Source organism: Choloepus didactylus, chromosome 4 (genome assembly GCF_015220235.1).
Source record: "Choloepus didactylus isolate mChoDid1 chromosome 4, mChoDid1.pri, whole genome shotgun sequence".
In the NCBI taxonomy this organism is placed as follows: Eukaryota; Metazoa; Chordata; class Mammalia; order Pilosa; family Megalonychidae; genus Choloepus; species Choloepus didactylus.
In genome coordinates, this window is record NC_051310.1 from 13,349,150 (window position 1) to 13,376,233 (window position 27,084).

General features: G+C 47.6%; 1 protein-coding gene across 1 annotated transcript; it reads right to left on the minus strand.

Annotated features, from left to right (window-relative positions):
• Window positions 1–7,234: 7,234 nt before the first annotated feature.
• Window positions 7,235–26,396, minus strand: SERPINA4 (serpin family A member 4). The gene is given in 7 exon segments (XM_037835017.1): window positions 7,235–7,435; window positions 8,214–8,376; window positions 9,084–9,216; window positions 9,219–9,338; window positions 11,832–12,397; window positions 12,399–12,489; window positions 26,333–26,396. Coding segments are annotated over 7 exon segments (1,338 nt in total).
• Window positions 26,397–27,084: the final 688 nt, after the last annotated feature.

A 27,084-nucleotide genomic window follows, 5' to 3' on the forward strand; every position in this document is an offset into this window, starting at 1 on the left:
TTCCTATTTCTCCTGTGTTCTCTTCTCCATCTTTGAGGGGTGGCACTACTGACCTAAGCATCTGCTAAGATCCTACTCTCAGCCACCACACCTCCTTGTGCTCCTCACCATCCTGCCTGCCTGGAGTCAGGAAGGGAAAAGGAAATCCTTTGTGAAAGCAGCAACATTTGAGCTGGAGTTTTCACCATTGTCTAGATATTTAGCAGCTGTCGCTTAGTGGAGAGGGGGAATGGAAAGAAGATCCCACAGGGGGTGGGGCTGCATTTCTAGATGAGGAAATTGCAGGGATAATGGCAGCACAGCCCAAAGCAGTAGAGGTGGGTTGTGGGGTAGAAAAGAGCCAGCCAGTGACAAGTGGGAGATGAGGACAGAGAGAAGCCAGGGCCAGGTCACGCCTCGAGGGCCTTGGAAGTCCTGCTGCGAGTGGGGGTTGGGGAAGCTTGGCTTCATCCTGAAAACAATGGAGGGAGAAGAATTCTAGAAAGACCTCTTTGGCTATCAGGTGTATGATGGACTGAAATGGGCGAGTCAGGAGAGCATGGAAATGCCGTGATAATCCAGGTGAGAAACGATGGTGGCTTGTGGTGGGTGTGAGTGAGAAAGAGGGGTTGAGGTCAACAGCCACGCTGCTGTGCGGGTGATGCTGTGGGTCACTCAGGGAGACTGCGAATATAAGCTGCACTGTGGGTTCGGACACCCCTATAGGGGATGCTGAATTCAGTTTGGGATCCAAAGAGTCAGAGGCCCCTGGCCCCCGATGACAGAGATGACAGGTAAGCAGGTCTGGAGAGAGAGATTTGGTCATCAGGAAAAGAGAAGGGAGCTGAAGCCACAGGAGCAGACGAGGTCAGCATCTTGAGAGGAGGGAGGAAAAGAAGAGAGGATGATGTGCAGTGTGTGCAGAACTCTGGGGTCCCTGAGCAGTAAAACTGAGCAGGGCAAGAAGGGCTCACAAAGGTGACTGAGAGAAAGGAGGAGAAGCAGGGAGACAGAAACCAAGGGAGAAGGAAGAAGGGCAGGATCTGTGCCAGATGCAGCAAGATGTTCAGCAGGATGCATATGGCCAAGGGACCACAGAGGCCACCTCGGTGACCTTGGTGGGGGTGGGGGAAGCAGGAGCTGAGGTGCCACTGGCTGAGAAGCCAACGGGACCACACCTGCAGGCTGCTCCTTGGCCAGAAAGGCCTGGAAGAGATGGGACCCGAGGCAGCTGTGGATGAGAGGGAGACGTCACAGGTCTGGAGACTGTTGGGAAGGAGCCAGAGTGGGAAAGGTGGTTCTTAATGGGACGGGGTCTTCAAGGTGGCAGGAGGCCACAGGCTCCAGGGAACAGAGCTGTTTGTCAAGAAGAAAGATACCTGTTCTTGGAAAATTGGGGAAAACAGATCACCCAGCTCCATGAACAGGTGGGTGGGCTAGAAGTGGGACAAGCTGCCCCCTGTTGACCTTGATTTTCTCTATGAAGTAGAAGGCAAAATTGTCTCTTGGGAGATGCATGGCAGGTGAGAGGACTTGACAAAGGCAAAGAAGATCCAGGGTCAGGATGGAAGAGATGGCTACCCTGGGACAGGTACAGCCTGCAGACCTGGCGATCTCAGCGGGGCCATGTGCTTTCTCCTGCAGCCCTGCTTGGTGGCACATGGCCAGAGGGCTGGCAAAGGCTGACCATCGGCCTGACGGGGCCACCTTCATTAACTCGGTCTTTATGGTCTTAGGTTAAATGCAATTATGGTCTTTCTGGACCCAGTTCTTGTGAAATAAGGATTCTTCCTCCAGAACAGCCACCACTCAATCTAAGGACCGATCTGTTCTGATAGGTTTATTTTTCTATTGACCTCAAGAGAAACAGAGCACTCCATCCCCAGAAGGGAAGTACTGGGCAGGGCAGGTTTGGCTTGGATCACTGAGTGCTTGCAACTGTGTTGAACAGAAATGCCTTTACTTCCTGTCCAACTGCTTCTGTCCCCATCGCTCTTCTTTTTTTTATACAGTTTTCTGTGTGGTCGTTACCTTGATGCCCAGAGCCCTGCAAGGAGGGGCTTATGCTGCCCAATCTAGAGCTGAGGAGACTGAGGCTCAGAGGGGAGGTGGCTGTCCCCCTGCCTGGAGACAGCAGGGCAACCACCCAACCTTCTTGCCCAGGCTCACATCCCAGAAAGGACACAGGAGCTGGCTGGCCTCCCAGACCACGAGCAGCGAGCAGCGCTGAAAGGAAGCTCTGAGGCCTCACTCTTCCACAGGAGGCCCAGAGAGGCTAAGTGACTGGCCGAAGGTCACATAGCAAACTAAAGCCCCTTCCCCTGCTTGGGTGACCGGCCCGCCCCTCGCAGGCACCTAAAGTCGTGACCCCCTGCTCTGGACGACAGCTGTGAAATGAAGCAGCAGAGCTGAGATGTGTACAGCACGGACGGAGACATCCATACAAGTGTTTTATGTGTGTTGACTCATTTAGCCCCCACAGTAGGCTTTTGAGTTAGGTATTATCATCTTCAGTTTACAGGTGAGGGAGCCCAGGCCCAGGGAGGTGGCCCACACCCCCCACCTCCTGTTTGGTGGCATCCAGATTCGAATCAGGTGGTCTGGCCCTGAAGTCCAGGTTCCTTACTCAGTGCTCTTCAGCCTCTTGACACCGGGTGCCACGTACTTGGCAGCTCGTTGCAGGCCTGCAGAGCTGCCCCTTCTCAAGGCCCCCCTCTCAGGGAAGGGCCCCCTTGCCTCTCCCCGCAGTCAGGGATAGAGCTGACCCCTCCTGCCGCTCACCCAGTGCAATCAGCCGGAAGCCAGGTGTCTGGGTCTCTATCCTCAGTGGCCCATGCCCATCTCCTGTCTCTGCTGCCTGGATTTGTGCCTCTGATGTCCCTGCCACTTACAGGTGAGGAAACAGAGACGCAGTAGGGGAACACTAGTTGCCCCAGGCTACACATTAGTGGAGAAGCTGGGATTCCAGCCCTCCTTGTCTGACTCCAAATCCCAAGCACCTTCCCTGCATCAGGAATGTCCCTCTAGCTTCCCAGCTACCCCCTCCCCACTCAGTACCTGGTTGTTGAATGGACGTGTGAATAACTGAAGGAAACTATATGCACTCTCCCCACACCCACTTACTGGGGCCAGGCAAACTCCCACCTCAGCCGGGATCTGGGGCCTCGCAGGTCAGATCACCCTCACTCTTGTGACTCACTGCCTCCCTCTGCCCTCACATTGCAAAGTACACAGAGGCTTGTTTTCCCTGCTGGACGATAACCACAGGATCACAAACACACTCAGCTCCTCCGACGGCTGAAGACTGTGGCTGGTCCCGAAAAAGTTAGCCTCCCTCGTAGCATGACAAGAACCCCACGATAAAAGACCCATAAGTGACCTGCAAAACAAAAGACGTTGAGGCCCCATCACTGCTCTCGGCAGACAAGGTCTCCTGCTTCGGGTTTTTTACATCTTTTTTTTTTCTTTTTTTTTTTTAAATACTCCCAAAGGGCATTTTGAAACCTGAGGACCTGGACTAAATATTTGTCCAATCAATTTTAGGGATGGGTCGGGGGTGGGGATGCAGAACAAACAGCCCAGTGCCCTTGCTCAAGGCACAACCTTTTAAATTCGTTCATTCCATAAATACTGGTGGGCCTCTCCGCAGGCCAGGCCTCCCCTCGGCTCTGAGCCAGCAAGGACTGCGGTGGGCAGCAGAAGTTCAGGGCCAGGGTCCCTTCCTCACCCTTGAGATGGTCTAAGAGGCTCAGGTGGGCAGAAATCACCATCAGGCCAACCACGGGTGATGGAGGGACGTGTGGGCTCAGAGGAAAGGAGGCAGATGTGTGATCCTGCCCCAAAGCAGATTCTCAGAGGGGGAGGGGTGTTCCGGGGGGGGAGGGGGCTGCAGGAGCGAAGGCCCGGATGTGGGAAGCCTCGGGACAACCTGGGGAAACAGCAAGACCTTCCACACTGAGTACATGAGAGCGAGAGGAAGGAGAGGCTGGAGATGCAGGCGGGCACCGGATCAGGGAGGGCCTTGCCTTCCAGACAGAGGAGTTTGAACTTTATTTTGCAGGCAACAGGGAGCCATTAAGAATTTTTGAGTTGGGGAGGGAGGAGCTTAATCAGGATAAGAAGGTATCGCTCTCCAGGCTGAGTCCAGGGTGACTCGTTCCCCTATGAAGGAGACTTCAAAGACGGGGTCATTGCCATGGTAACCAAATCCACCCACCTGCCTCTGTAGGGACAGAAGTGAGAGTGAGCTAGCTCGGACTTTATTTCTTGGGTGGCTGTTGAAAAACAGAACCCAATTTCTCAGCAGGTGCAGGGGAAATGCACCAATATTTGAGCTTAACATGGTTACTTTTCAGTCCCTAAAACCAAGAGGTGGGAGGGAGGGTCTGCGTTGCTCTGAGTAACCCCCCCAGGGGGTCCTGGAGCATTTGCAGGTCCTGGTAAGTGCAGCAGGAGCTAGTGTGATCAGCATCAGAATGGCCTCACTCTGCAGTTTTCTTCTTTGGAAACTTTCCTTGGTCAATATCCCCTGACGGCTGTTCTGGGCCCAGCTCCAGGCTGCATTCTAGAGGCCGGGGCGGGAGAGGAAACCCCCCTCGCTCTCTCCCCGCCTGTCTTACTCCCTTCCACAGTGGCTTTTTCCACCATAAAAACTAGTCTGTCTGTTGCTCCGGATATTAGTTTCCTGGTTTCCAGCAATGAGGCTTTTCCTGTGGCTGTAGAGCTCCGTGGACCAGGGACCATGTCACACAACCCCTGAGATCTGCTGACTCTCGAACAGTCGTCAGTGCTGGAGGTGGCTCTCCAGCTGCTCTCCTCGGTCCCAGCCAAGGCTGTGCGCTTGTGACAGGGAGATCCTGTGCTTGCAGAAGACCAGGACCGGACCTGTGGGTTTTGTTCTCCAACCAGTGGCCGTCCGCCTCCCGGGCATTGGGCAGACCCCGTGGAGGGCACGTGGGGAGTGGCTACCACTTCCGAGAACTAGAAGATTCGTTGAGCGAGTTGCAAGGTAACAGCCTCCATCTTTCAGTCCAGATCAGGAAAAACTGTCCCTCCTGAACCTACTGGCCAACAAGGGAACAGAAGCGCTGCCTTTGCCCCTAAAGGGAGAAAGCTGGACACCTGAAGGCTTATGCAGAACCTTCTGGAATCGCACTTTGGAATTTCCCCCTGCTGAATAGTAAAAGCCCTAAAATGAGAAGGGTTTTGGAGTCTCCAGATGGCAGTCAGAGTGCTCCCAACCCAGAGCCAGTGGTGGCAGCATCAACTGTCTGGGGCCAAATAATATTAATGGTAATAATAATAGCTAACATTTGCATAGCACTATTTCAAGTACTACATTACTTAAGTATTACGTATTTAATCCTCACAGCAATCCTATGAAGTAGGTGGTATCATTATCATTATCCTTGTTTTATAGATGGGGTATCAAGGCCCAGAGAGGTGAAGTGACTTCCTCCAGATCACACAGCTTCTAAGTGGTAGAGTTGGGACATGAACCCAGGAATCCTGATGTCGATCATGCTGGCTGTGGCCCGAGCAGGAGTGGATGGGCTGCCTGGCATGGTCCACAGGGCAAGTGCTTGATGGCAAAGCGTGACAGGAATCCTTGCCCTGAGCCTGAGTAAAAGCAGAGGGAGAGCTGGGCTCCATGAGAAGGAGGGGTGGCCCCCATGGCTGGATGGTCCCAATGTCCCAGGGAACTTCATGTCCCTGGTCAAAGGCGGGAGGCCAAGCTGAGGCCCAGATTGCCACCAGGGCACCGGCCATCAAGGAAACCCACGGGCCATCTCAGGGAAATGCATTGGCAGGAAGTTAGTGCGGCTGGGGCAAACAAAGGCAGGGTCCATCAGCCCATGGTCAGCCACCTCCCTCTGGGAGGACGGGGGTGGCTGTGGGTTGAATTATATCCCTCAAAAAGATATGTTGAAGTCCCAACCCCTGGAACCCTAGACTGTCATCTTATTTGTGACCTTTGCAGATGGGACTAGTTGAGAGGAGGCCAAAGTGGACTGGGGGGCCCTGATCTAATTTAACTGGTGTCCATGTAAGAGGAGAGGACACAGAGACATGCAGACAGGGGGACCCACGTGGAGACAGAGGCAGAGTTGGGGAGAGGCAGCTCTAAGTCAAGAAGCACCAGGACGGCCGGCACCCAGCAGGGTTCAGTGGTGGCACGCCCCTGCCAGCACTGGACTGGTGGACTCCAGGTACCAGAACTGTGAGAGAATAAATCCCTGTTGTTTTAAACAACCCTGTTTGTGGCACTTTTTAAAGGGAGCCTCGGGAACTAAGGTAGGTGACGTTCTAGAGGGTATTGCAGACCCTGTCAGAGAATTCGTGAAAGATGGTCTGAGCTGGAATCGTCCAAGAGATCCTCTGGGCCAGCCCATACTGCTCAGCTGGGGAAATTGAGGCACAAGATGTGTGGGGATTAGTCTGGGATCCCAGAGCAGATCAGGGGCAGAGCCAGGTGAAGGGACAGGCCTACAGCTATAGTGCCTGGGTCCCAGCATTTGCCCACACTGCATGTGCTGGAAAGAAACTGGTCACGTCTCCATGGTCACAGGTGGGGCTGGGCCTGTGCTACCCCAGCTGGTGTCCACCTCACTCACCTTCCTCCCCAGGGCTCTGTCATAGCTACCTTAGCACTCTCCCCTGCCAAGATCTTCTCAGCCCCCTGGTGGGAAAAAGGAACCGTCTCCCCACCGGCCTGGGGGCAGCTGCTGCACATGCTGCACCCCCTTTACAGGCAAGGATGCTCACCTGTGCAGGTAGCACCCACCTGGCGTCACACCACCATGCTGGCCCTCCCCCCATGCACACCTCAGACAGCCCACTGACCCTGGATCCAGCATCCCTGGCTCCCCAGACTTTTGTGCAGGACTAGGTATGTCAGAGGATTGAAGCACCAATCCCAAAGGGCCAGGAAAGGGGACACACATTTATTGAACACCTACTATGTGCAAGACACTGAACCAGGCTGGTCAGACCCAACATTTTGTTTAATCTCTGCAGCCACCCTGGGAAGGTTTCACCCACTTTCTGGGGTGGGGGTGGGGCTCTATAGCCCCGTGAAGCCAGGTTTCCAATCCAAGCCCATCCTGTTACCACCTACACCCCTCCCCATTGCCAAGGGCTTCTGCCCGGACTTTCTGCACCATCGTCATCCTCTGCTTCAGACATGGAGCTGCCCACACCCAGCCCTCACTGGCCACATTCCCTTGCATAGACGGGATGAGCCAGACATGGAAGGCTATGGTCCCATGGGATTGCCAATCTTGCCCATAAAAAGGAAGCTCTGGGTGCTGGTGGAGATTAACACCACAAGGAAGGGCCGGTTGAAGCAAATGATTCGGGGATTATTCTGGGCAGACAGGAATATGCTGCAGAAGGTCGAGGCCGCTGCAGCCTGGGTGCCAGCCTCATCCACATCCAGGGTGGCTCTGTGGAAACTCTGAGAAGGAAATCACAAGGGTAATCTTCAAGCTAACATGAGCGGGGCCTGGAGAAGACTGAGAGAACCAGAAACCTCTGGAGCCCGACAGTGCACTCCCCAATCACAAAGCACTCGCATGAGTTTCTACATTGGGCGGGGTGTTGGGCTGGATGACCTTTTATTACAGACTGCAATGAGAGCTGTCATGAAATGAGCATTTGCTATGTGCCTAGCTCTGTGTGCATCATCGGATTCAGTCTTCATAACCACACTATGAGGCTGGTAGTATTATGTCCATTTTAAAGATGGGGAAAAGAAATTCAGAGATTTAGGCAACACCCCCAATGCCATAAAAAGCAGAATGGGGATTCAAACTTCCAAACTCAAAGATTTTTCCCTCTGGGGCACTTTTGCCTTCTTCTTGTCTGAGAATTCTCCCTGATACGTACCTACCCAACCCCAACCTGGTCTGCCCCTTTTCTCTGTTTCTATCATTGCGTTTATCACCCTCTCTTTCCATGGTCTATGAAGTGCTATCTCCTGACTTCACTGGGAAAGCTCCTTGAGGGCAGGGACTGGATGGACACTCTTTCCTCAGCACCGAGTGCCATGCCCAGCCACGGGAGGTGAGTCTGTGGCTGCTGACGCCCGTGGATGAGTGGACAAACTCACACCCTGAGACTCCACGTGGGGGCAGGGAGAGCACCCATTACCCAGCAGCTCCCTAGGGGCAAAAGTCCCCACTGAGATCTTCCGAGGCTGGAGAAGAAGAGCCATGACCATCGATAGGACTTACTTTGGATGCCTGTAGGTTCAGGTGTTGGCTGATGCCCGACAAGTTGGCCCTCTGTGAGAAGAGGTCAGTGAGGCCCAGCTTGGGCAAGATCTGATCTAATTCATAGGAGGCAGAGATGGAGAACTTGGGGAAATGCAACTCTAGCTTCCTGTAGAAATAGGACCTGAAAGGTGCATTGGGTTAAAACACTGAAATCATGAACAAGCTGCCATCACAGATGGGTTACCTCTGTGTGCTCTCCTTGACTGCACTCTCTGCTGTCTCTGCCTGAGTTCTGCCACCACAAATACTGTTGGGTCATGCCAGCCTCTCAAGTGAGTGCTCACAGTGGCTTAAGGCCAGTCTCCTTCCCCAACCCCACCCCTCATATCCAGGACTTGCTATCTGCAAGACCTCCTTCCACTTGTTAGCTCAGAGGTTGCTTTCTGTGGGAGTGCCTTGTGCCCATGGAGATACAAGTCTCCCTGTGTGGCAGCTGTGCATTTTTTTTGTTGGGGTCCTATGGGTTTCCCTTGTTTTGGCCTGGAGTTCTGGTGACCCATTCATTCCACAGAGGTAGATCCTCACAGAGGCGGTGTCACTTAACCCAGGTCTTGTGCAATGGAAGACCTAGACTCAGAATCCAGGATTTTTAACTCCTAGGCTTGTTCTCTTTCTACTGATGAGGGAGAACTCACATTTTTGGAAATTCTATTTTAGGAAAATAGAATCCTATTTTAAATGAATGGGAGAGTTTATTATTTAAAGAAACCCATAGGAAATCTTAGAACAAATGAGAATTTTTTTTTTTTTTTTTTGTAACTTGGAGATCACTCCCCATTTGGGCCATTGAGGGCTAGTGCTGATCATAGATTAAGCACCACTCAGGACAATGATTAGCTTTTCTGGAGTAAGTTGTTCCATCTTATCAGCATCTCTGGAGTCAAAAGGTCTTCCACCTGCTTCATTTTGCCTTGGTTAGGAAGAATGAAAAGCACCATTCAATCTCCCTCGTAGTTCATCTATAATGAAGGTACCAGTGCTCATTATCCTGCAGCATCATGGGTACCTGGACCGTTGCCTTCTCATCAATGTAGAAGTTTTGGAGGGTGGTTGCTGCGTGTCTGAATGGTTTTTCCCACAGAGCTGAAGGGAAGAATGGAGGGAGGTACAGGGCATCTGCAGACAGGGAAGCCAACCCTCCCAGCCCGGGAAGACCACCTGGTGTCCCGCACCATCCCAGCAGCCATCCAGACCCCAGCTCTGTTACACCATCCGTGTGGACCATTCAGATAATTCAAAGTCTGATACACCAGGGGAATGAATCCCTTACTCTCATTTAAATTTTAAAATGGGAGAGACCAGAGAATATCTGTTGGCTGATATGTGAATAGGATTGAGACGGTAGACAGAAAAAATGATGATGCTAGAAAGGGGATAGTTGTTGGGTTAGCATCCTCAAGGAGAGAGGAGATGGTAGAGTGTGAGTGAAGGGGTCAGCCTTTGTTAAGAGGTGGGTCACTCCTTCCATTATCAGAGGAGGGGACACTGAGCTTGTGAGTCCAGATAAAGGGAGAGAAGTAGGTTTGGAAGTGAAAAGATGAGAGATTTCCAATCTAAAGGACTCATCTCAATGAAATGTGAGGGAAGATAAATTGAAGAGTAGGGAAGAGAGTTTGAGAAGGAGGAAGCTGTTAATAGCTGTTTTGGAGAGTTTAGAATGAACACCCTGGACAGTGCAGAGTAACCACTGAAGATTAGTGTTCACAAATTTCAAGTGACAATAGTCAGTATGTTTGGATATTTTTCTCCAACTATTGTCAGCTGCTGGGTGCAGAGGAAAACTAGTTAGATCATTAGGATTAAGCAGATTTGCAGCTATGCAAGGTAAGTATGATGGAAGGAGAGAAAGCCAAGGAAGTTAAGAGTGTTTGCAAGGAAATGATTATAATGATGGGCAGCTGAATCTATGCTGTGTGAGGCGGGAAGTGAGAATAAGAAGTTATGTGCAGTGAGGTGGTAGTAGGTAGGGTCAATGGATTGGTGTCTCCATGAGGTTGGTAATTGCCAAGACTCCTAATGCAGCTAGAAGTGTAGGATCTGGGATTCCAACCAATGTTTAGCTGGCTGTAAAGCCTACACTCCTTTTTCTTCCTTTAATCCCCTCCTTCCCTCCCTCCCTCCCTTCCTTCCTTCCTTCCTTCCTTCCCTCCCTCCTTCCTTCTCTCCATCCCTTCCTCCATTCTTCCTTCCTCCTTCCCTCCCCTTCCCTCCCCCCTTTCACCTTTTCTTTGTTATCCCTAAATAATATAGTTTAATTTTAACTGCTTTCAATGTTACATAAGTGAATCAAATTGCTTAATTTTTGCTCAACACTGTGTTCTGAGAATCATCCCGTTGCTGGGCACAGCTTTACTTTGCTCATGTTCATTGCTCTGTAGCACTACGAGTGATTATGTATCACAGTTTGTCTATCCCACTCTTGATTAACATTCAGATATGCGTAGGTATGCTAAAATTCTAACACAGGTTGCCTCAGGGTGGCAGGATTATAGGCAATTTCTATTTTCCTTTATATACTTTTAAGTATTTTAAGTCTTCAAAATAAGCATTGTTAAAATTAGGATAACTATAGGTGCTATTTATTAAGCATATATAATGATCAGGGTTAAGCAAATTTTTTTTTTTGTAAAGGGCCAGATAGTAAATATTTTAGGCTTTGTGGGTCATTTGGACTCTGTTGCAAGTGCTCAACTCTGCCTTTGAAGAGTGAAATGAGCCATAGATAAAATATAAATGAATGAATGTGGCCGTGTTCCAGTAAACCTTTATAGAGACAGGTGGCCGGCCTGATTTGGTCCAGGAGACGTAGTTTGCTGATCCCTCTAAACCTTCTTCTAAGGAATATACAAATATGTCACATTGTTTGAGCCTCAAAACAAATGTTTGAGGTAGGTTCCCTTATTATCCTTACTTCAAGCAAACAACCTGCTCGGTTCACACTGGTAGTAAGTGGTGGAGCTCAGATACAAATCTTGATGACTGGAAAGAATGCATTTCATACATTGCTTAAAATAAAAAGCCCTATAGCAATGTTAAATTTCTTGAGCTTGATAATTACACATAAGGGGTTATATAAATAAACATCCTTGTTCTTAGGAAATGTACATGGAAGTATGTATTGTGTGTTCAAGGAGCATGAGATATACAGTCTACTCTCAAATGTGCAGAAGATAGATAAATAGACAGACAGATAGATGAACTGATAGATGGATACAGAGATTAATACAGCAAATGTGGCAAAACGTTAAAATTGGTTGACCTTGGTATTTGGGGGGCAGGAGTATGTTGGAATTTTCTGTATGGGTTTTGCATTATTTTCACAACTGTTCTGTAGGTTTGGAATTATTTCAAAATTAAAAGTTTAAAGAAAAAAGTAAGAAAATATGTCAAAAGATATGAAGGGATAAAAACCTCAATACTACACAATCTTAAATATATGCTACTCTATCATAAAATCTTCTCGGAGCTGCTGGACCCCATAGACTCAACCCATACCCTTTTAAAAATATTTAATCAGTCAACAAATTAGGGGGGAAAGAGGGAGGATTTCAGACCCACCAATGAACTGACTCTTACCTTTGGAGTAAATGTCATTCACCAGCACCATCATGATATCCGAGCTGAGCCCACTGACCAGATTCCCAATCGTCCCCCTCGTTTCCTTACTGACATGATCGTTGATAAGCCGGGTTGCACTCTCAGTGTCTTAGAAGTTAGTGGGGAAAAATCGGGACTCGTATAAAGCCAGGGTGTCGTTAAGGAATCTCGGAAGAAAGGGGAGACCCTGGCTCAGAAACAGGGCACTTCCCATGTGTATATCCAGCCTGTTCCCGGGGAGGTTGAGAGTGTGTAGAAGGTGTTGGAAGCCGTGGTGGATATCGGCCTCCGACATCTCTGTGAGGTTGACCCCTAGGCCCCTGAGGATCTGGTTCTGGCTGTGTGAGCGGGCTCCCAGAGAAAGCATGGCCAAGGTGGTGGAGATGCTCACCGGGGAGAAGATGTTCTTGCCAGGGGTTTGGGAAGCAATCAGATGGTAGAGGCGAAAGGCAAAGTTGGTATTTCCAGGAGCGATCTTGAGGCTGGGGGAACCCTCACCTGTACCTAGAGCCTCCTGGCAGGAGCTGTTGGCGGAACCCTCACCATTCAGGGTGCAGCTGACCTTGAGAAAGGGCCAGTAGTCCAGCCAGAAGAAGGTACAGGGGGGCGGCAAGACGCACCTTCTCTGCTCTCAGGTCTGTAGGAGGAAAGAGAATGCCCAGGAAATTCCCCCAGCAGAATACCTACTTATGGTGAAGCTGGGTAGGGGACAGAGCCCCAGAAGTGGTGACACCAGCAACTCCTACAGAATGAAAGATAAATGAACACGCAGCCCCTGATGGTAACAACATTCCCTGTGGTACTTTAGTGTTTACCAAGCACACCCCTGTCTACCATCTCATCTGATTGCCCCATCTCCATGAGCCCTGTACTCTGCTGTCATTTCAGAGAGAAAAAGAGGAAACACAGGCTTCAGGTGTGACTTAATCAACATCACCTAACTAGCAGAAATCGGAGCTAGAATCCAGGTGTCCGGACTCTCAGTCAGGTGCTCCTTCTACCATGCTACCCTTTCTAAGGAGTTCATTTAGCTAGTTCCGTGACTTGCATGAGTTATTTTAGCATTGACTCCATAAACCTCAGAGTGTGCCTTATGGTTTACAAATCCCTTTTATGCCATTGTGTTTGATCCTTTTACCCAGGTAGAGGTTGGTAGAACTGCCATTCCTGTCGTCACCCCATCCAGATGAGGAAACTGAGGCTCAATAAGTGATTCATACAAACTCCTAGGGATAGGGTTGCCCCCCGTTTCATAATGAACTCAACCTTCCCAAATCAGGATGCTCAGTTTTCTCCACCAAATCTGCTCTTGCCTTATCCAGTGGCCCTATGCCTGTCTGGTGCTCAGACACACACCCTAGCTGTCAATCTGGCACTCTCGTTGCCTCTACCCACCACCGCCCCATTCAGACTATCAGCTTGTGCCGCTGGTTATTCCTCCAAACTCCCAACTCCTCCACTGCTGGAACCCAGACCACGGTCAGCAAACATTTGGGAGAGCAGTCTGAACGATAGTAAACATTTTAAGCTTTACAGGCCACACAGTCTCTGTTGCAGCGACTCCACTCTGCTGTCGTAGCACAAAAGCGGTTGTAGAGAAGACAGTATGAATGGGCACGGCTGTGTTCCAACACAACCTCATTTATGGACACTGAAATTTGAATTTCATGTAATTTTCATGTCATAAAATATTGTGCTTCTCCTTCTCCTTCTTCCTCCTCTTCCTCCTATTCTCCTCCTCCTCCTCCTTCTTCTTCCTCTCCTTCTTCTAGCTCATGGGCTGAACAAAAACAGTGGGTAGGATTTGACCCAAGCGTGGGCTGCAGTTTGCTGACCCCTGGCCCAGACCACTGCAGTGGCCTCTCAGCTGTCAGTTTCCCACACAGCAGTTGGAGCGATCATCTTAAAGCATGCAGTGGACCGTTTCACTCATCTGCTCAACACGCCTTCCCCCAGCATGGCGTCCCGCCAACCTGGAGCAAAGCGCCGAGTCCTTTCCATGCACAGCCTGCAAGGCTGCCCGTGAGCTGCTGCCCCACGACCTCCCTGACCTCAGCCCCCTCCCCTGTCACTCTGCTCCTGCCCTGCTGTCTTCTCCGCTTCCCCCCAACATGCCGGCCCTAGGGCCTTTGCACTTGGGGTTCCCTCCCTCTGGGATGACCTTCCTCCAGATGCCACCATTGCTCACTCCCCCACTTTGTTCAATACTTGTCAAATGTCACCTTCTGGGAGAGAACTTCCCCAACACCACTCAGCGAGACAGTGTCCCACGGCCCCCATCGCTGTGTTTTTCCCAGCTCTTCTTGAATCTTCTTCCCAGCACTTGCCACTATCTGAGCTTACATTACGTATTTTTATTATCAGCTTGTTTGCTCTCAGTCTTGCTCAAACCTCTACTCCCAGAGCCTGGAGCTAAGCCTGGCACAAAGCGTGCTTTCAGTGTCCATTGGAGGAAGGAATAAATGGATACAAATAATAACAAAACAAGCCACCGATTCAGAAACACGCAGCATATGGTTACTTTTCAAACATTACCATCTTTTCTCTTTACAACTCCAGAAGAGAGGTCATATTTTTTACATTTTCCCAATGGACAACGTGAGGTTCAGAGAGGTTAAGTAGCTTGTCTAAGGTCACCCAGTCATGGTAGGAGACAACCCCATTTCTGTCTGGCTCCAAAGTCACTTTCCACCACGCTCTGCTGTTTCTGCTGTGCTGTTTGATGCCAGAACACGGGTAAGGAGATTCAGCAGCCAAGTTCACTTGAAATGTTTGTTCCAGGGGATAAAGGAGCTGTGTTCTCCTCCCTAGGGCTCTAGATATGCTCAGCAATGCACCTTTGCATTTCTCAAGGGCAAACTTTTAAAAATTTTCCTGTTTATCACTACACACTTACTGGTATAAGAAACTGTTAACTTCCATACAGATAATAATAATAATAATAATAATAATAATAACAATGGTGGTGTTAATAAGAGAATAACTTACAGTTACTGAGAAATTAAATGTCAGGCTCTGAGCAAATGGGCACAGAACTTGATCAGTCCTTACAGTGACCTAATGGGGTCACAATCCCCATTCAGAAGAAGAGGCACCCAAGCTCGAAAGGGTTTGGTGTCTTGCCCCAGTTCGTCTGGCTGTCAAGTGGCAAGGCCGGTTGTTGTCGTAAGGAGAATGGACATTGTTCGCACTCCCATGTGGCAGGAGGGCAGATCTCAAGAGAAAGGACACCTGTCCCTTAGTCCAGGGGACAGACAATTCATGGTGCCCTGGAGGGCCGTTGTTTTGACTCCCAGCTCTGCCATTCATCACAGGACTGGGTTGCATCACATCTTTGAGCCCCAGTCTCCTTTTCTATAAGATGGGGATGGTACTGAGCCCCTGACCCATCTCCAGGTTGTGCAACACCTAGCACCGACCCGGGCATAGAGAGGGGGCTCCCCATTCTTTCCTCCCACCTGTGCCCCCCACCCTGCATCACTCATATACTTCTCCCTGGCTTACAGCGAGACCATCCAGAATTCCCCTCTGGGGTGAGCTCTCCAAAGCCACCTGGACTGGGAGCCAGAAGATCTGACACTGCCCTGGGCTAGGCTGTGCGCCTTGGGGAGGCTCTTTCCCGGGCTGGGCACCAGTTCCCCAACCAGTGCAGATAGGAGGCTGGGTGCAGTCACATGCAGGGGTCTTACCAGCCATAGCAGTTGTCATGTCTTGGTGGGGGGATTTGCTTGTCCAGGTTTGCCCAGGGTTTCCTGGTGTTAGCACTGACAGTTCCGTGTCACCCTCCCTCTCAGGTCTCCATCATGGCCCTCAGAGGGGGTAGTGTGGGGATCCCAGGAAACAGCTACTTAATGCACAGCGGGTCTTAGAGTGGCTCCCAGGTGGCTGCCTGAGCTCTGGAAAGCACCCAGAGATGTGTCTCCAGGTTTATCCAGTCAGGAGGACTGAGACAGACAAAGTCTTCTCAGCCCCACAGACCGCCTCCCCGATCAGGTAATGATTAATGAGCTTGACACAGAAGACTCTCCCCAGGGTGGCTGGCCTCCACCCATGAGAAACACCCACCTCCTGGGTCCCAAGAGGGGTTCACGCCTTCATGTGCGGACAGAGTGGGGATCCCCATGGGGGCTGGTCTCCAGCCACCCCATCCCTCATTTGCTCTGTGAACTTAAGCACATCCACCCCCCAGCCTGGGCTCCCACCACCACCCCGCTCCACTTGCAAAATGAGGGTTGGATCAGACTGGGGATGCAAACCCCAGGTAAGGAAGATTCCAGGGGACACGGTAGGAACGGTGGGGCTGCAGAACTGGGGAAAATCAGCTCTCTGCAGTTCAGACAAGCTCCATCTGCGGGTTGGAGCTGCCTGGGGCGCTCCTGTCTGCAGACTCTGGGCTATGTGATTTCAGAGGCACCTGCTTTTAGGGTGGAGGTTTCTATGATGGAACCTGCTGGGATCACACAGGTTGAATTGTAAGAAGCGTGCACCCCGGGGGCAAGGGGACCTGGTGGGGGGGGGGGGACCAGACCCCTCCTGGAGCCAGGGATCCAACTGGTGTCCCTCTTTCACGATGGCATGTACACCTCTCTCTCCTTGCCTCAGGCCCTTGGAGCCCTTCATGGCAGCCGGATATGCAGGTGGCATCTGGGTGTCTCCCAAGCCATGGGGAGGACCCCAGGGAGTGAGGTGGCCCGTCATTGTCCCATATGAGGTGACCGTGGCCTTTTAGGCTTCCTTAGAGACTTTCCTGAACGTGTTTCCAGGAACGTGGGGTCTTAACCTAAGTGGAGTGTACACCTTTGAGCAGCAGGGTCTGGCTGGGATTCTTGAGCCATGTGGCACATGGGACAGATAGAGAGGGAATCAGAACAGTCCTGGACCCAGCTGGCCTGGGGTTCAAATCCTGGCAATGCTGGGCTCAGAGAGGATCAGGGGCTTATCCAAAGCCACGCAACAAAAATGCACCAATAGCAGGACAAGAGAGGAACTTGATTGTGCCAGACAGAGGGAGAGCTCTTGTCTCGATTCTATCTGCCTTTCTGGGCTGTGGCCAGAGAAAGGGACAGCCTGTCCCCACCATGAGCACACACTGACTGCTTTTGGTTCCTGGCATCTGTCCCTGCGATGCTAAGAACAGAGCTTGGGCTTTGGATCAGGCAGGGCTGGGCTGTGAGAATTTGGGCAAGTCACACCCCCTCTCTGAGCCTCAGTTTCCACATCTGTCAAATTAGGGGCAATAATAGCTACCCAGAATGGCTCTCTATGCTGACCAGCACATGAGGCACACACAGGGCTCAGTGGGTGATTCCTAGTTCCCTCCTGGCATCTTGCAGTGCTGGAGAGCATGGACTCAGGGTCTACACTGCCTGAGCCTAATCCTGGTTCCACCAGTGGTCAAGTCACTTACGCTGCCTCTGTGTCCTTGTCTGTGAACTGTGGGAAGAACTGTTCATAAATCACAGGGTTGTTATAAGGAGTCAGTGAATTAATGTCCACAAAATGCTTAGAATAGCATATGCCCTTAATAAGTGCAACCTGAAGTGACTTATTCAGCAGTATGATTCCAGACAGCTGGTATACACTTCTTTTATTCCCAAATGTGTTACCTATGACTAAAGCAGTGTTTTTAAATTTCTTTGGGTTGGGTGTCCAAAAGAGAATCTGAAGAAAGCTTTGGACTCCCCCTGAAATATGCATATACACTCAACATTTTACAATTTAGGGGGATTTTAAATCCCTCGATGTCCGTGATGTCTCTGTGTGCTACAGCATTTAATTTCTGTTGAAAAGCAGTCATGAAGTATGGGAAGATGAAAATGACCTTCATACTTAAATGGGAGGCATTGCCTGTGAGCGTGGAGGAGAAGAGGGGACAGACAGATGGCCTTCGGCTCGGGTGGCAGGCAGGGCTCAGCCACTAGCTCGGCACTCACTGCCATCCAGCAGCCGGGCTGCTTCTTGTCCTGAGGCCTCTGGAAGGCCTTATGGGTAGTTGAAAGCTTGCCTGCTAAATCTGAGAACACCAAGGGTGATGAATCATGTCACAATTACTTCTGTATCTCCATTCCCAGAAAAGGACTGGCCTAGAGGAGATGCTTAATAAAAGTCAGTAAATGAATGAATGAATGAAAGAATGAATTAAAAAGACACCAAAGGCTTCACGCAAAGCTTGGGCAGTGATGTGCTCCAGAACACAGCTCTGATCTCGACAAGTCCAGGTGTACGACTTGGTTTAAGTGATAGGGAGCAAGCTGTCTCACGTGGTAGGTCCCGGGTGGAAGGACCTACCAGCGGGGGCAGGACCCTTTATCTGTCTCTTCCAAATGGCTGCTGTGCATGCTGCTGCCTCGGGTGGGGCTTCCGCTGCAGGAGGACTGAGGTCCCCGGGGAAGCTGCTGTCCCAGCAGCCGAGCAGCAGACTAAACTGTGCCGTGGACATAACCTCAGCGCCAGCAGAGCCTGAAGCCCTGCCCTTTCCCAGTAGACATCCTTGGTGCCCTGTTTAAGCTGCCCTCCCAGCTTCACCCAGTCCCAACCCCCTCCATATTCTCTGGACTCCAGGTAGCCAGAATACCTACCCTTAAGAAGGCTCCCGTTGCACACTCCACAATTACGAAAGGTGAATTGTGAACCTTGAAGACATTATGCTAAGTGAAAGAAGCCAGACTTGGAAGGTCACATATCGTGTGATTCCATTTATATGAATTAAACAGAATGGGTGGCTCCATGGAGACAGAAAGCAGATTAGTGACTGCCAGGGGAGAGGGAAATAGAAAGCAATTACTTAAATGATATGGGGTTTTCTTCTAGGGTAATGAACATATGCTGGAACTAGATAGAGTCGTGGTTATACAATGGGAATGTACTAACTGCCATTGAAGTGTACATTTTTAAACTGGTTAATTTTATGTTATGTGAATATTACCTCAATAAAAAATAATTTTAAAAGCCGTCCCTGATATTTTAAAGACAGCTTTATTAAGATACAATTTGCCCAAAGTATAAAATTCAATGGTTTTAGCGGCGTAATCATCACCAAAACCCATTTTAGAATATTTTTGTCACTTCAGAAAGAAACCCTGTAACCTTTAGCCATCACCCCCATCCCATGACTCCCAGCCTCTGGCAACCACTAATCTGCTTTCTGTCTCTATGGATTTACCTATTCTGGATTTTTCATATAAGTTGGACCATACAATATGCGGTATTTTGTAACTAGCTTCTTTCATTTAGTATGTTTCAAGGTTCATCCATATTGTAGCATGTATCAGTGCTTTATTTCTTTTTGTGGTTGAATCATATTCCCATTTTATGGATACAGCACATTTTAATTTATCCATTCATCAGTTGATGGATCTTCGGGTTTTTTCCATATTTTGACTATTATGAATAATGCTGCTATAAACACTGGTGTAGAGCTTTTGTGTGGACAGATGTTTTCATTTTCTCTTGATTACTGGGACACGGATAACTCCATGTTTAACATTTTGAGATTGTTTGCCAGAAGTGGCTGTACCATTTTAACATTCCCAACAGCAGAGCAGTTTCTTCATGTCCTTACCAGCACTTGTTATTATCTGACTTTTTGATTCTAGCCATCCTAGTAGGCGTGAAGTGGTCTGTTGTGGTTGGATTTGCATTTCCCTAATGACTAATGATGTTGACATCTTTTCATATTCTTATTGGCCATTTGTATATCTTCTTTGGGGAACTATTTATCCAGATTTTTTTGTCAATTTAAAATTGGGTTTTCTTTTAATTATTCAGTTGGAAGAGTTCCTTATATATTCTAGATGCAAGTCCCTTATCAGATATACAAATTGTAAATATTTTCTCCCACTCTATAGGTTGTCTTTTATTTTCTTGATAGTGTCCTTGAAGCACAAAAGTTTTTAACTTTAGTGAAGTCTAATTTATTTATTTTTTCTTTTGTTGATTATGCTTTTGGTATCATATCTAAGAATCCACTGCCAAATCGGAGGTCCCTATGTTTCTTCCAAGAGTTTTATAGTTTTAGTTCTTACATTTAAATCTTGATCCATTTTGAATTAATTTTTGTAGACGGTGTAAGGGTCCAACTTCATTCTTTTGCATGGGAGTATCCAGTTGTCCCAGCATGCTTTGAATGGTTTTGAACCTTTATAGAAAGCCAATTGACCATAGACACATGGGTTTATTTCTGGATTCTCAATTCTATTCCATTTATCATTGATCTATCTTATTCCCATACCACACTACCTTGATCACTGTTGCTTCTTTGAAATCAAGAGATGTGAGTCTTTCAACTTTGCTCTTCTTATTCAAGATTGTTTTTGCTATTCTGGATCCCTTGCAATTTCATGTGGATTTTAGAATCAGCTTGTCAATTTTTACAAAGATGTCAGCTGGGATTTGACTAAGGTTTGTGTTGAATCTGTATACCAATTTGGAGAATATTGCCATCTTAACAATATTAAGTCTTCCAATCCATGAAAATGGGATGTTTTCCCAACTATTTAGATTGTCTTTATTTTTTTAACAATGTTTTATAGTTTTCAGAGTACAAATTTTGTACCTCTTTTGTTAAATGTATTCCTAAGCATTTTATCATTTTTGATGCTATATTGTGAATATAATTTTTTTCTTAATTTCATTTTTGTGTTTTTCATTGCAAGTTTATGAAAACACAATTGATTTTTGTATATTGATCTTGTACCCTACAACTTTGCTGATTTCATTTGTTAACTCGAATAGTTTTCTCACAGATTCCTTGAGATTTTCTACATAAAGGATCAAGTCATCTGCAAAGAGAGATAGTTTTACTTCTTACTTTGCAATTTGGATGTCTTTTATTTCTTTTTATTGTCTAAATGTCCTGGCTAGAACCTCCTTTACAATGTTGAGTAGAAGTTGTGAGAGTGCACATCCTTGACTTTTTCCTGATCTTAGAGGGAAAGTTTTTGGTCTTTCACTAGTAAGTATGCTGTTGGCTATGGGTTTTTCATAGATGTCCTTTATTAGATTGTGAAATTTCCTCATTTTCCTAGTTTTCTGAATGTTTTTATCATGAAAGGTGTTGGATTTTGTCGAATGTTTGACAAAAACGCTCTCTATTAAAATGATCATGTGATTTTTTCCTTTAATACACTGATATGGTGTATTACCTTCATTGATTTTCATATATTAAACTAAACTGCACTCCTCAAATAAATCCCACTTGGCCACAGCATACAATACTTTTTAGATGCTGCTGGATTTGGTTCACTAGCATTTTGTTGAGAATTTTCACATCTATATACATAAGGGATATTGGTCTGCAGTTCTATTTATTGTGGTATCTTTGTCTGATTTTATGGGCAGGGTAATACTGGCCTCACAAAATAAACTGGGATGTGCTCCCTTCTCTTCTACGTTTTGGAAGATTGAAAAGGATTAGGTTACTTGTTTAAAAATTTGGTAGAATTCACTAGTGAAATCTAGTCTGCTCCTTATGTGAAGCCTGTTAATTACTAATTCAATCTCTTTACTTCTTTTAAATCTATTCAGATTTTCTATTTCTTCTTGAGTCACTTATGGTAGGTTGTGTGTTTGACGAATTTTTCCCCTTCATCTAGGTATCTAATATTTTGATATACAATTGTTCACGGTATTCTTTCATAATCATTTTTGTTTCTGTAAGGTTGGTAAGATTATCCCATCTTTCATTCCTGATTTCATCCATCCATTCATCCATCCATCCACACACCCATCTATCCACCCACCCACTCACCCACATATCCACACACCCATTGAACTCTCCATCCATCCAACTGTCCACCCACCTACCCACCCTCTCACACATTCATCCATCCATCCATCCATCCATCCATCCATCCATCCATACCTCCATCCATCCATCTAGCCAGCAAGCCATCCAGCCATCCAGCCAGCCAGCCATCCAGCCAGCCATCCAACCATCCATCCATCCATCCTTCCATCCATCCATCCATCCATCCAGCCAGCCAGTCAGCCAGCCAGCCAGCCATCTAGCCAGCCAACCAACCATCCAACCATCCAGCCATCCATCCATCCAGCCAGCCAGCCAGCCATCCAGCCAGCATTGGTGCTACTAATCTGTACCAGGCCCTGTGCCAGATGCTTGGGCTGCAGTACAGGGCAAGACAGGTGACACTGGTATTCTGTTGACAATAAATGAATACTTCATTCTGTTCTCTAAGCTTTGGGGTTCCTACCTCAGGGCTTTGTGGGTCTTCCTCCTTGGTCCTTCCCGGCCCTGAGCATGAACACAGAAGCACCACAAGGCTGAAGAGGTGGATAGAGGCCTCTGGCAACACTGACCTGTCTCCCAAGGGCCCCATTAGCCTGTGTATGGGAGATATGGGGTGGTGGTGGGGGGGTAGAAAAAGAAAGGAGTGGGAGACAAGGGGATCTCTGAAGGCTGTGAGCAGAATTGGCTTCCTGCTCCAGACCCCAAACAACCCTGAGAGACAGACCAGCCTACTACCCCCTATAGAAATCTTAGCTGTGGTCTTCTGGCTGCCAGACATGTCACTCCTAAAGTTCAAAACTTTTACATGTCAAAAATTATCACAAATATATCAAGAACAATGAACTTCAGTCCTGCTCAAATTCTCCTAAAAAAATTGAAGAGGAGGAACATTCTCCAACTCATTCCATGGGGCCAACATCACTGTAATATCAAAGCCAGATAAAGATACCAGAAAGAAAATTACAGACCAATATCACTTATGAATATAGATGCAAAAATTCTCAACAAAATACTAGCAAACCATATCCAACAGCACACAGTTATACACCATGATCAAGAGGGAATTATCCCAGGCATACAAGGGTGGTTCAACATAAGAAAACCAATTAAGGCATTTGAAAAAATCCAGCATCCTTTCTTCATAAAAACACTTAGAAAACTTGGAATAGAAGGAAACTTCTTCAACATGATAAAGAGCATTGTTCTAGTTTGCTAATGCTTCCAGAATGCAGAACACCAGAGATGGATTGGCTTTTATAAAAGGGGGTTTATTTGGTTATGCACTTACAGTCTTAAAGCCATAAAGTGTCCAAGGTAACACATCAGCAGTCGGGTACCTTCACTGGAGGATGGCCAATGGCGTCCAGAAAACCTCTGTTAGCCGGGAAAGCACATGGCTGGCATCTGCTCCAGAGTTCTAGTTTCAAAATGGCTTTCTCCCAGGATGTTCCTCTCTAGGCTGCAGTTCCTCAAAAATGTCACTCTTAGTTGCACTTGGGGTATTTGTCCTCTCTCACCTTCTCTGGAGCAGGAGTCTGCTTTCAATGGCCATCTTCAAACTGTCTCTCATCTGCAGCTTCTGTGCTTTCTTCAAAGTGTCCCTCTTGGCTGTAGCTCCTCTTCAAAATGTCACTCACAGCTGCACTGAGTTCCTTCTCTTTGAGTCAGCTCATTTATATGGCTCCACTGATCAAGGGCCACCCTGAATGGGTGGGGCCACACCTCCATGGAAATATCTCATCAGAGTTATCACCTACAGTTGGGTGGGGCACATCTCCATGGAAATCTAATCAGCACCAAAACGTCTGCCCCACAAGACTGCATCAAAGAATATGGCTTTTTCTGGGGGACATAATACATTCAAACCAGCACAAGCATATTTGAAAAACCCACAGCTAACATCATAGTCAATGGTGCAAGACCGAAAGCTTTCCCTCTAAGAACAGGAACAAGACAAGGTGCCCACTGTCATCACTGATATTCCACTGTTACCACTATTGTTCAACATTATACTAGAAGTTCTGTCCAGATCAGTTAGGCAAGAAAAAGAAATAGATGGCATCCATGTAGGAAAGGAAGAAGTAAAATTTTTCCTACTTGCAGATGACATGATCCTATATATAGAAAATCCTGAGAAACCTGCTACAGAGTTACTGGAGCTAATACATGAATCAGCAAAGTGCTGGGATAAAAGATGAACACACAAAAATCAGCAGTATTTCTATACACTATTAATGAACAATCTGAAGAGGAAATTAAGAAAAAATCCCATTTATAATAGCAACTAAAAGAATCAACTATCTAGAAATGGATTTGACCAAGGACATAAGAGACTTATATATGGAAACCTACAAAACATTGGTAAAAGAAATCAAAGAAGACCTAAATAAATGGAAGGACATTACAAGCTCATGGTTTGTAAGACTAAATATCATCATTATATAAAATCTACCCAAAGCAATTTACAGATCCAATACAATCCCAAACAAAATTCCAACAGCTTTCTTTACAGAAATGGAAAAGGCAATCATCGAATTTATTTGGAAGGGTAAGGGGCCCCAGATAGCCAAAAATATCTTTAAAAAGAAGAATGAATTTGAAGGGATCACACTGCCCAACTGTGAAACTTATTACAAAGCTACAGTATTCAAAACAGCATGCTACTGGCACAAGGACAGACTTACCAACCAATGGAATCTAGTTGAGTATTTAAAAATAGACCATCACATCTATGGCCAATTGATTTTTGACAGGAGTGCCAAGTCAACTCAATGGGGAAAGTGTAATGTCTACAACAAATGGTGCTGGGAAAACTGGATAACCATATGCAAAAAAAATTAACTTAAAATCGATCAAAGACCTAAATACAAGAACCAGGACTATAAAACTCCTAAAAGAAAATGTAGGGAAGCATTTTCAGGAACTTGTGTTAGGCAATGTTTTCTTAGACTTTACACCAAAAGCACAAGCAACAAAAGAAAAAATAGAAACATGGGACTTCATCAAAATTAAAAACTTTTGTGCATCAAAGAATTTCATCATGAAAGTAAAAAGAAAACATGCAGAATGGGAGAAAATATTTGGAATTATTTGGAGATGTCTGATAACAGCTAAATATTCAGAATTTATAAAGAAATCCTACAACTCAACAACAAAAAGACAAACAACCCAATTAAACAATGGACAAAAGACTTGAGTAAACGTTTCTCTAAGAAAGATAGACAAACGGCCAACAAGCATATGAAAAGAGGCTTAGCATCATTATCCATGAGGAAAATGCAAATCAAAACCACAATAAAATACCATTCCACACCCACTATACTGGCTACCATTAAGAAAATGGAAAATATCAAGTGTTGGAGAGGATGTGGAGAAATAGGAACACTTGCTCATTTTTGGTGTGAATGTTAAAATGGTGCAGGCACTGTGGAAGACAGTTTGGCAGGTCCTCTTTAAGTTAAGTATGGAATTACCATATGACCCCGTAACCCTTCTTTTTGGTATATACCCAAAAGAATTGAAAGCAGGGACTTGAACAGATATTTGTACACAAAAGTTCATAGCAGTATTATTCACAATTGCCAAAAAACAAAATCTGGTACATCCACACAATGGAATACTATTCAGCAGTATAAAGGAATGAAGCTCTGATCCATGCAACAACATGGATGAACCCTGAAGACATTATGTTGAGTGAAATTAGCCAGACACAAAAGGATGAATATTGTATGAGCTCACTGATAATAAGAATAAGCAAATTCATAGAGTCAGAAACTAGCAAACTGGTTACCAGTGTGAGGGTAGGGAATGGGAAGTTAATACTTAGTTGGTATAGAATTTGTTTGGGGTGATGGAAAAGTTTTGGTAATGGATGGTGGTGACGGTAGCACAACTTTGTGAATGTAATTGACACCACTGAATTACATACCTGAATAGAGTTAAAAGGGCAAATATTAGTTGATATATATATTACTAAAATAAAAATAAAATAAAAACAACCATAGGATTGTACAACACAAAGTGAACCCTAATGTAACCTACAGACTGTAGTTAATAATACAATTGTAATAATATTCTCCTATCTGCTACTACACTAATGCAAAATGTAAATAATGGGGCTGAGTAGATGGGAACTCTGTTTTCTGCATGATTTTTCTCCAAACCTACAACTTCTCTAATAAAATTTTTATCTGAATTACCATAAAAAGACTACAACACTAATAGTAAAAACCAGGGGAAAAGGGTCCCAAAGGTAGGCAGACCAAGAATTAAAGAAGTAGCCTTAATATATAAAAGGCTTTTATAAAACAACAAGAAATGCACTAAGACATTCATTCTGCAGCTATTTGCTCAGCCTCTACTTTGTGCCAAGTAACAGCAGTCCCCTTTCTCATGGACTTCTATTCCTGCGCGGCGGGGGTAGGGGAGTCAGACCTCAAACAGGGTAAACAAATAAGCGAAACAGGTAATTTCACATCTGATCGCATCTGATGAGTGCTGGAAAGAAGGAGGCTGGTGGGATGGAGAGGACAGGAGGGAGAGGGCAGGGCATGGGGTCAGCAGGAGCTCAGGAGACAGAGAAGGCTGTGAGCACAGAATACTTAGTGCCTTCTCTTTATTTATTTATTTTTTCTGTTTTTCATGAGCTACAAATATTGCTGGGGCAGGCGGGCATCATTTAAATCTGCCAGAAGGGATGAGGCCCGCCCTGCAGGCTGCTGTGACGCCTGACACAGGCGCCCGGAAGGCCCTGGGGCGGGAGGGGCGAGAGGGGGCCGGGCGCTCTCCTTGGCCATGGCCGGTCACTCCTGGCCGCAGGGACCGAGCGGGGGCGGTGCAGGGACACCCCCGGCCCCGCTGTCCTCTCCTTAGGGACCCGCCCCCTCCCACCCTGCCATGCCCTCCCGGGGTCCTTCCCGTTCCCAGACGCCTGCAGCCTTTGGGTGGGAAAAGCAGGTCCTTCCGCCGGGAGCGGTGGCCTGTTCGGGGCTCCTTGCATCTTTGAGACAAGCCGGAGTGGAAGTGACCACCCGGAGGCCTTCAGCATTCGCAGTTGCCGGCACTAGGCGGGGCGGGGGAGGCCTGGCTGCCGCCCTGCTCCTCCCTGTGTTCCCACGTGGAAGGCCCGGCTGGGGAAGTCGCGGCACCCAGGCCGGGTCCCGCCTCCCGGGGGTTCGCCTGCAGCGACCCGGGGAGTCCAGCCTGGGCCGCGGCTTCGCTGGCGCTCCCTGCCCGGCACCGGGGCCCAGGGCGGAGGTTCGGCGCGAGGGGAGACGTTTCTGAGTGTCCCCGCTGCGCCCTCCCCTCCTAGCTGGGTGGCGGCGTTCACCCCGAGATGCAAGGGGAAGCGGCGTGCACCCGGAGATGCAGGGGGAAGCGGTGTGCACCCCGAGATGCAGGGAGAAGCGGCGTGCACCCCGAGATGCAGGGAGAAGCGGTGTGCACCCGGAGACGCAGGGGGAAGCGATGTGCACCCCGAGACGC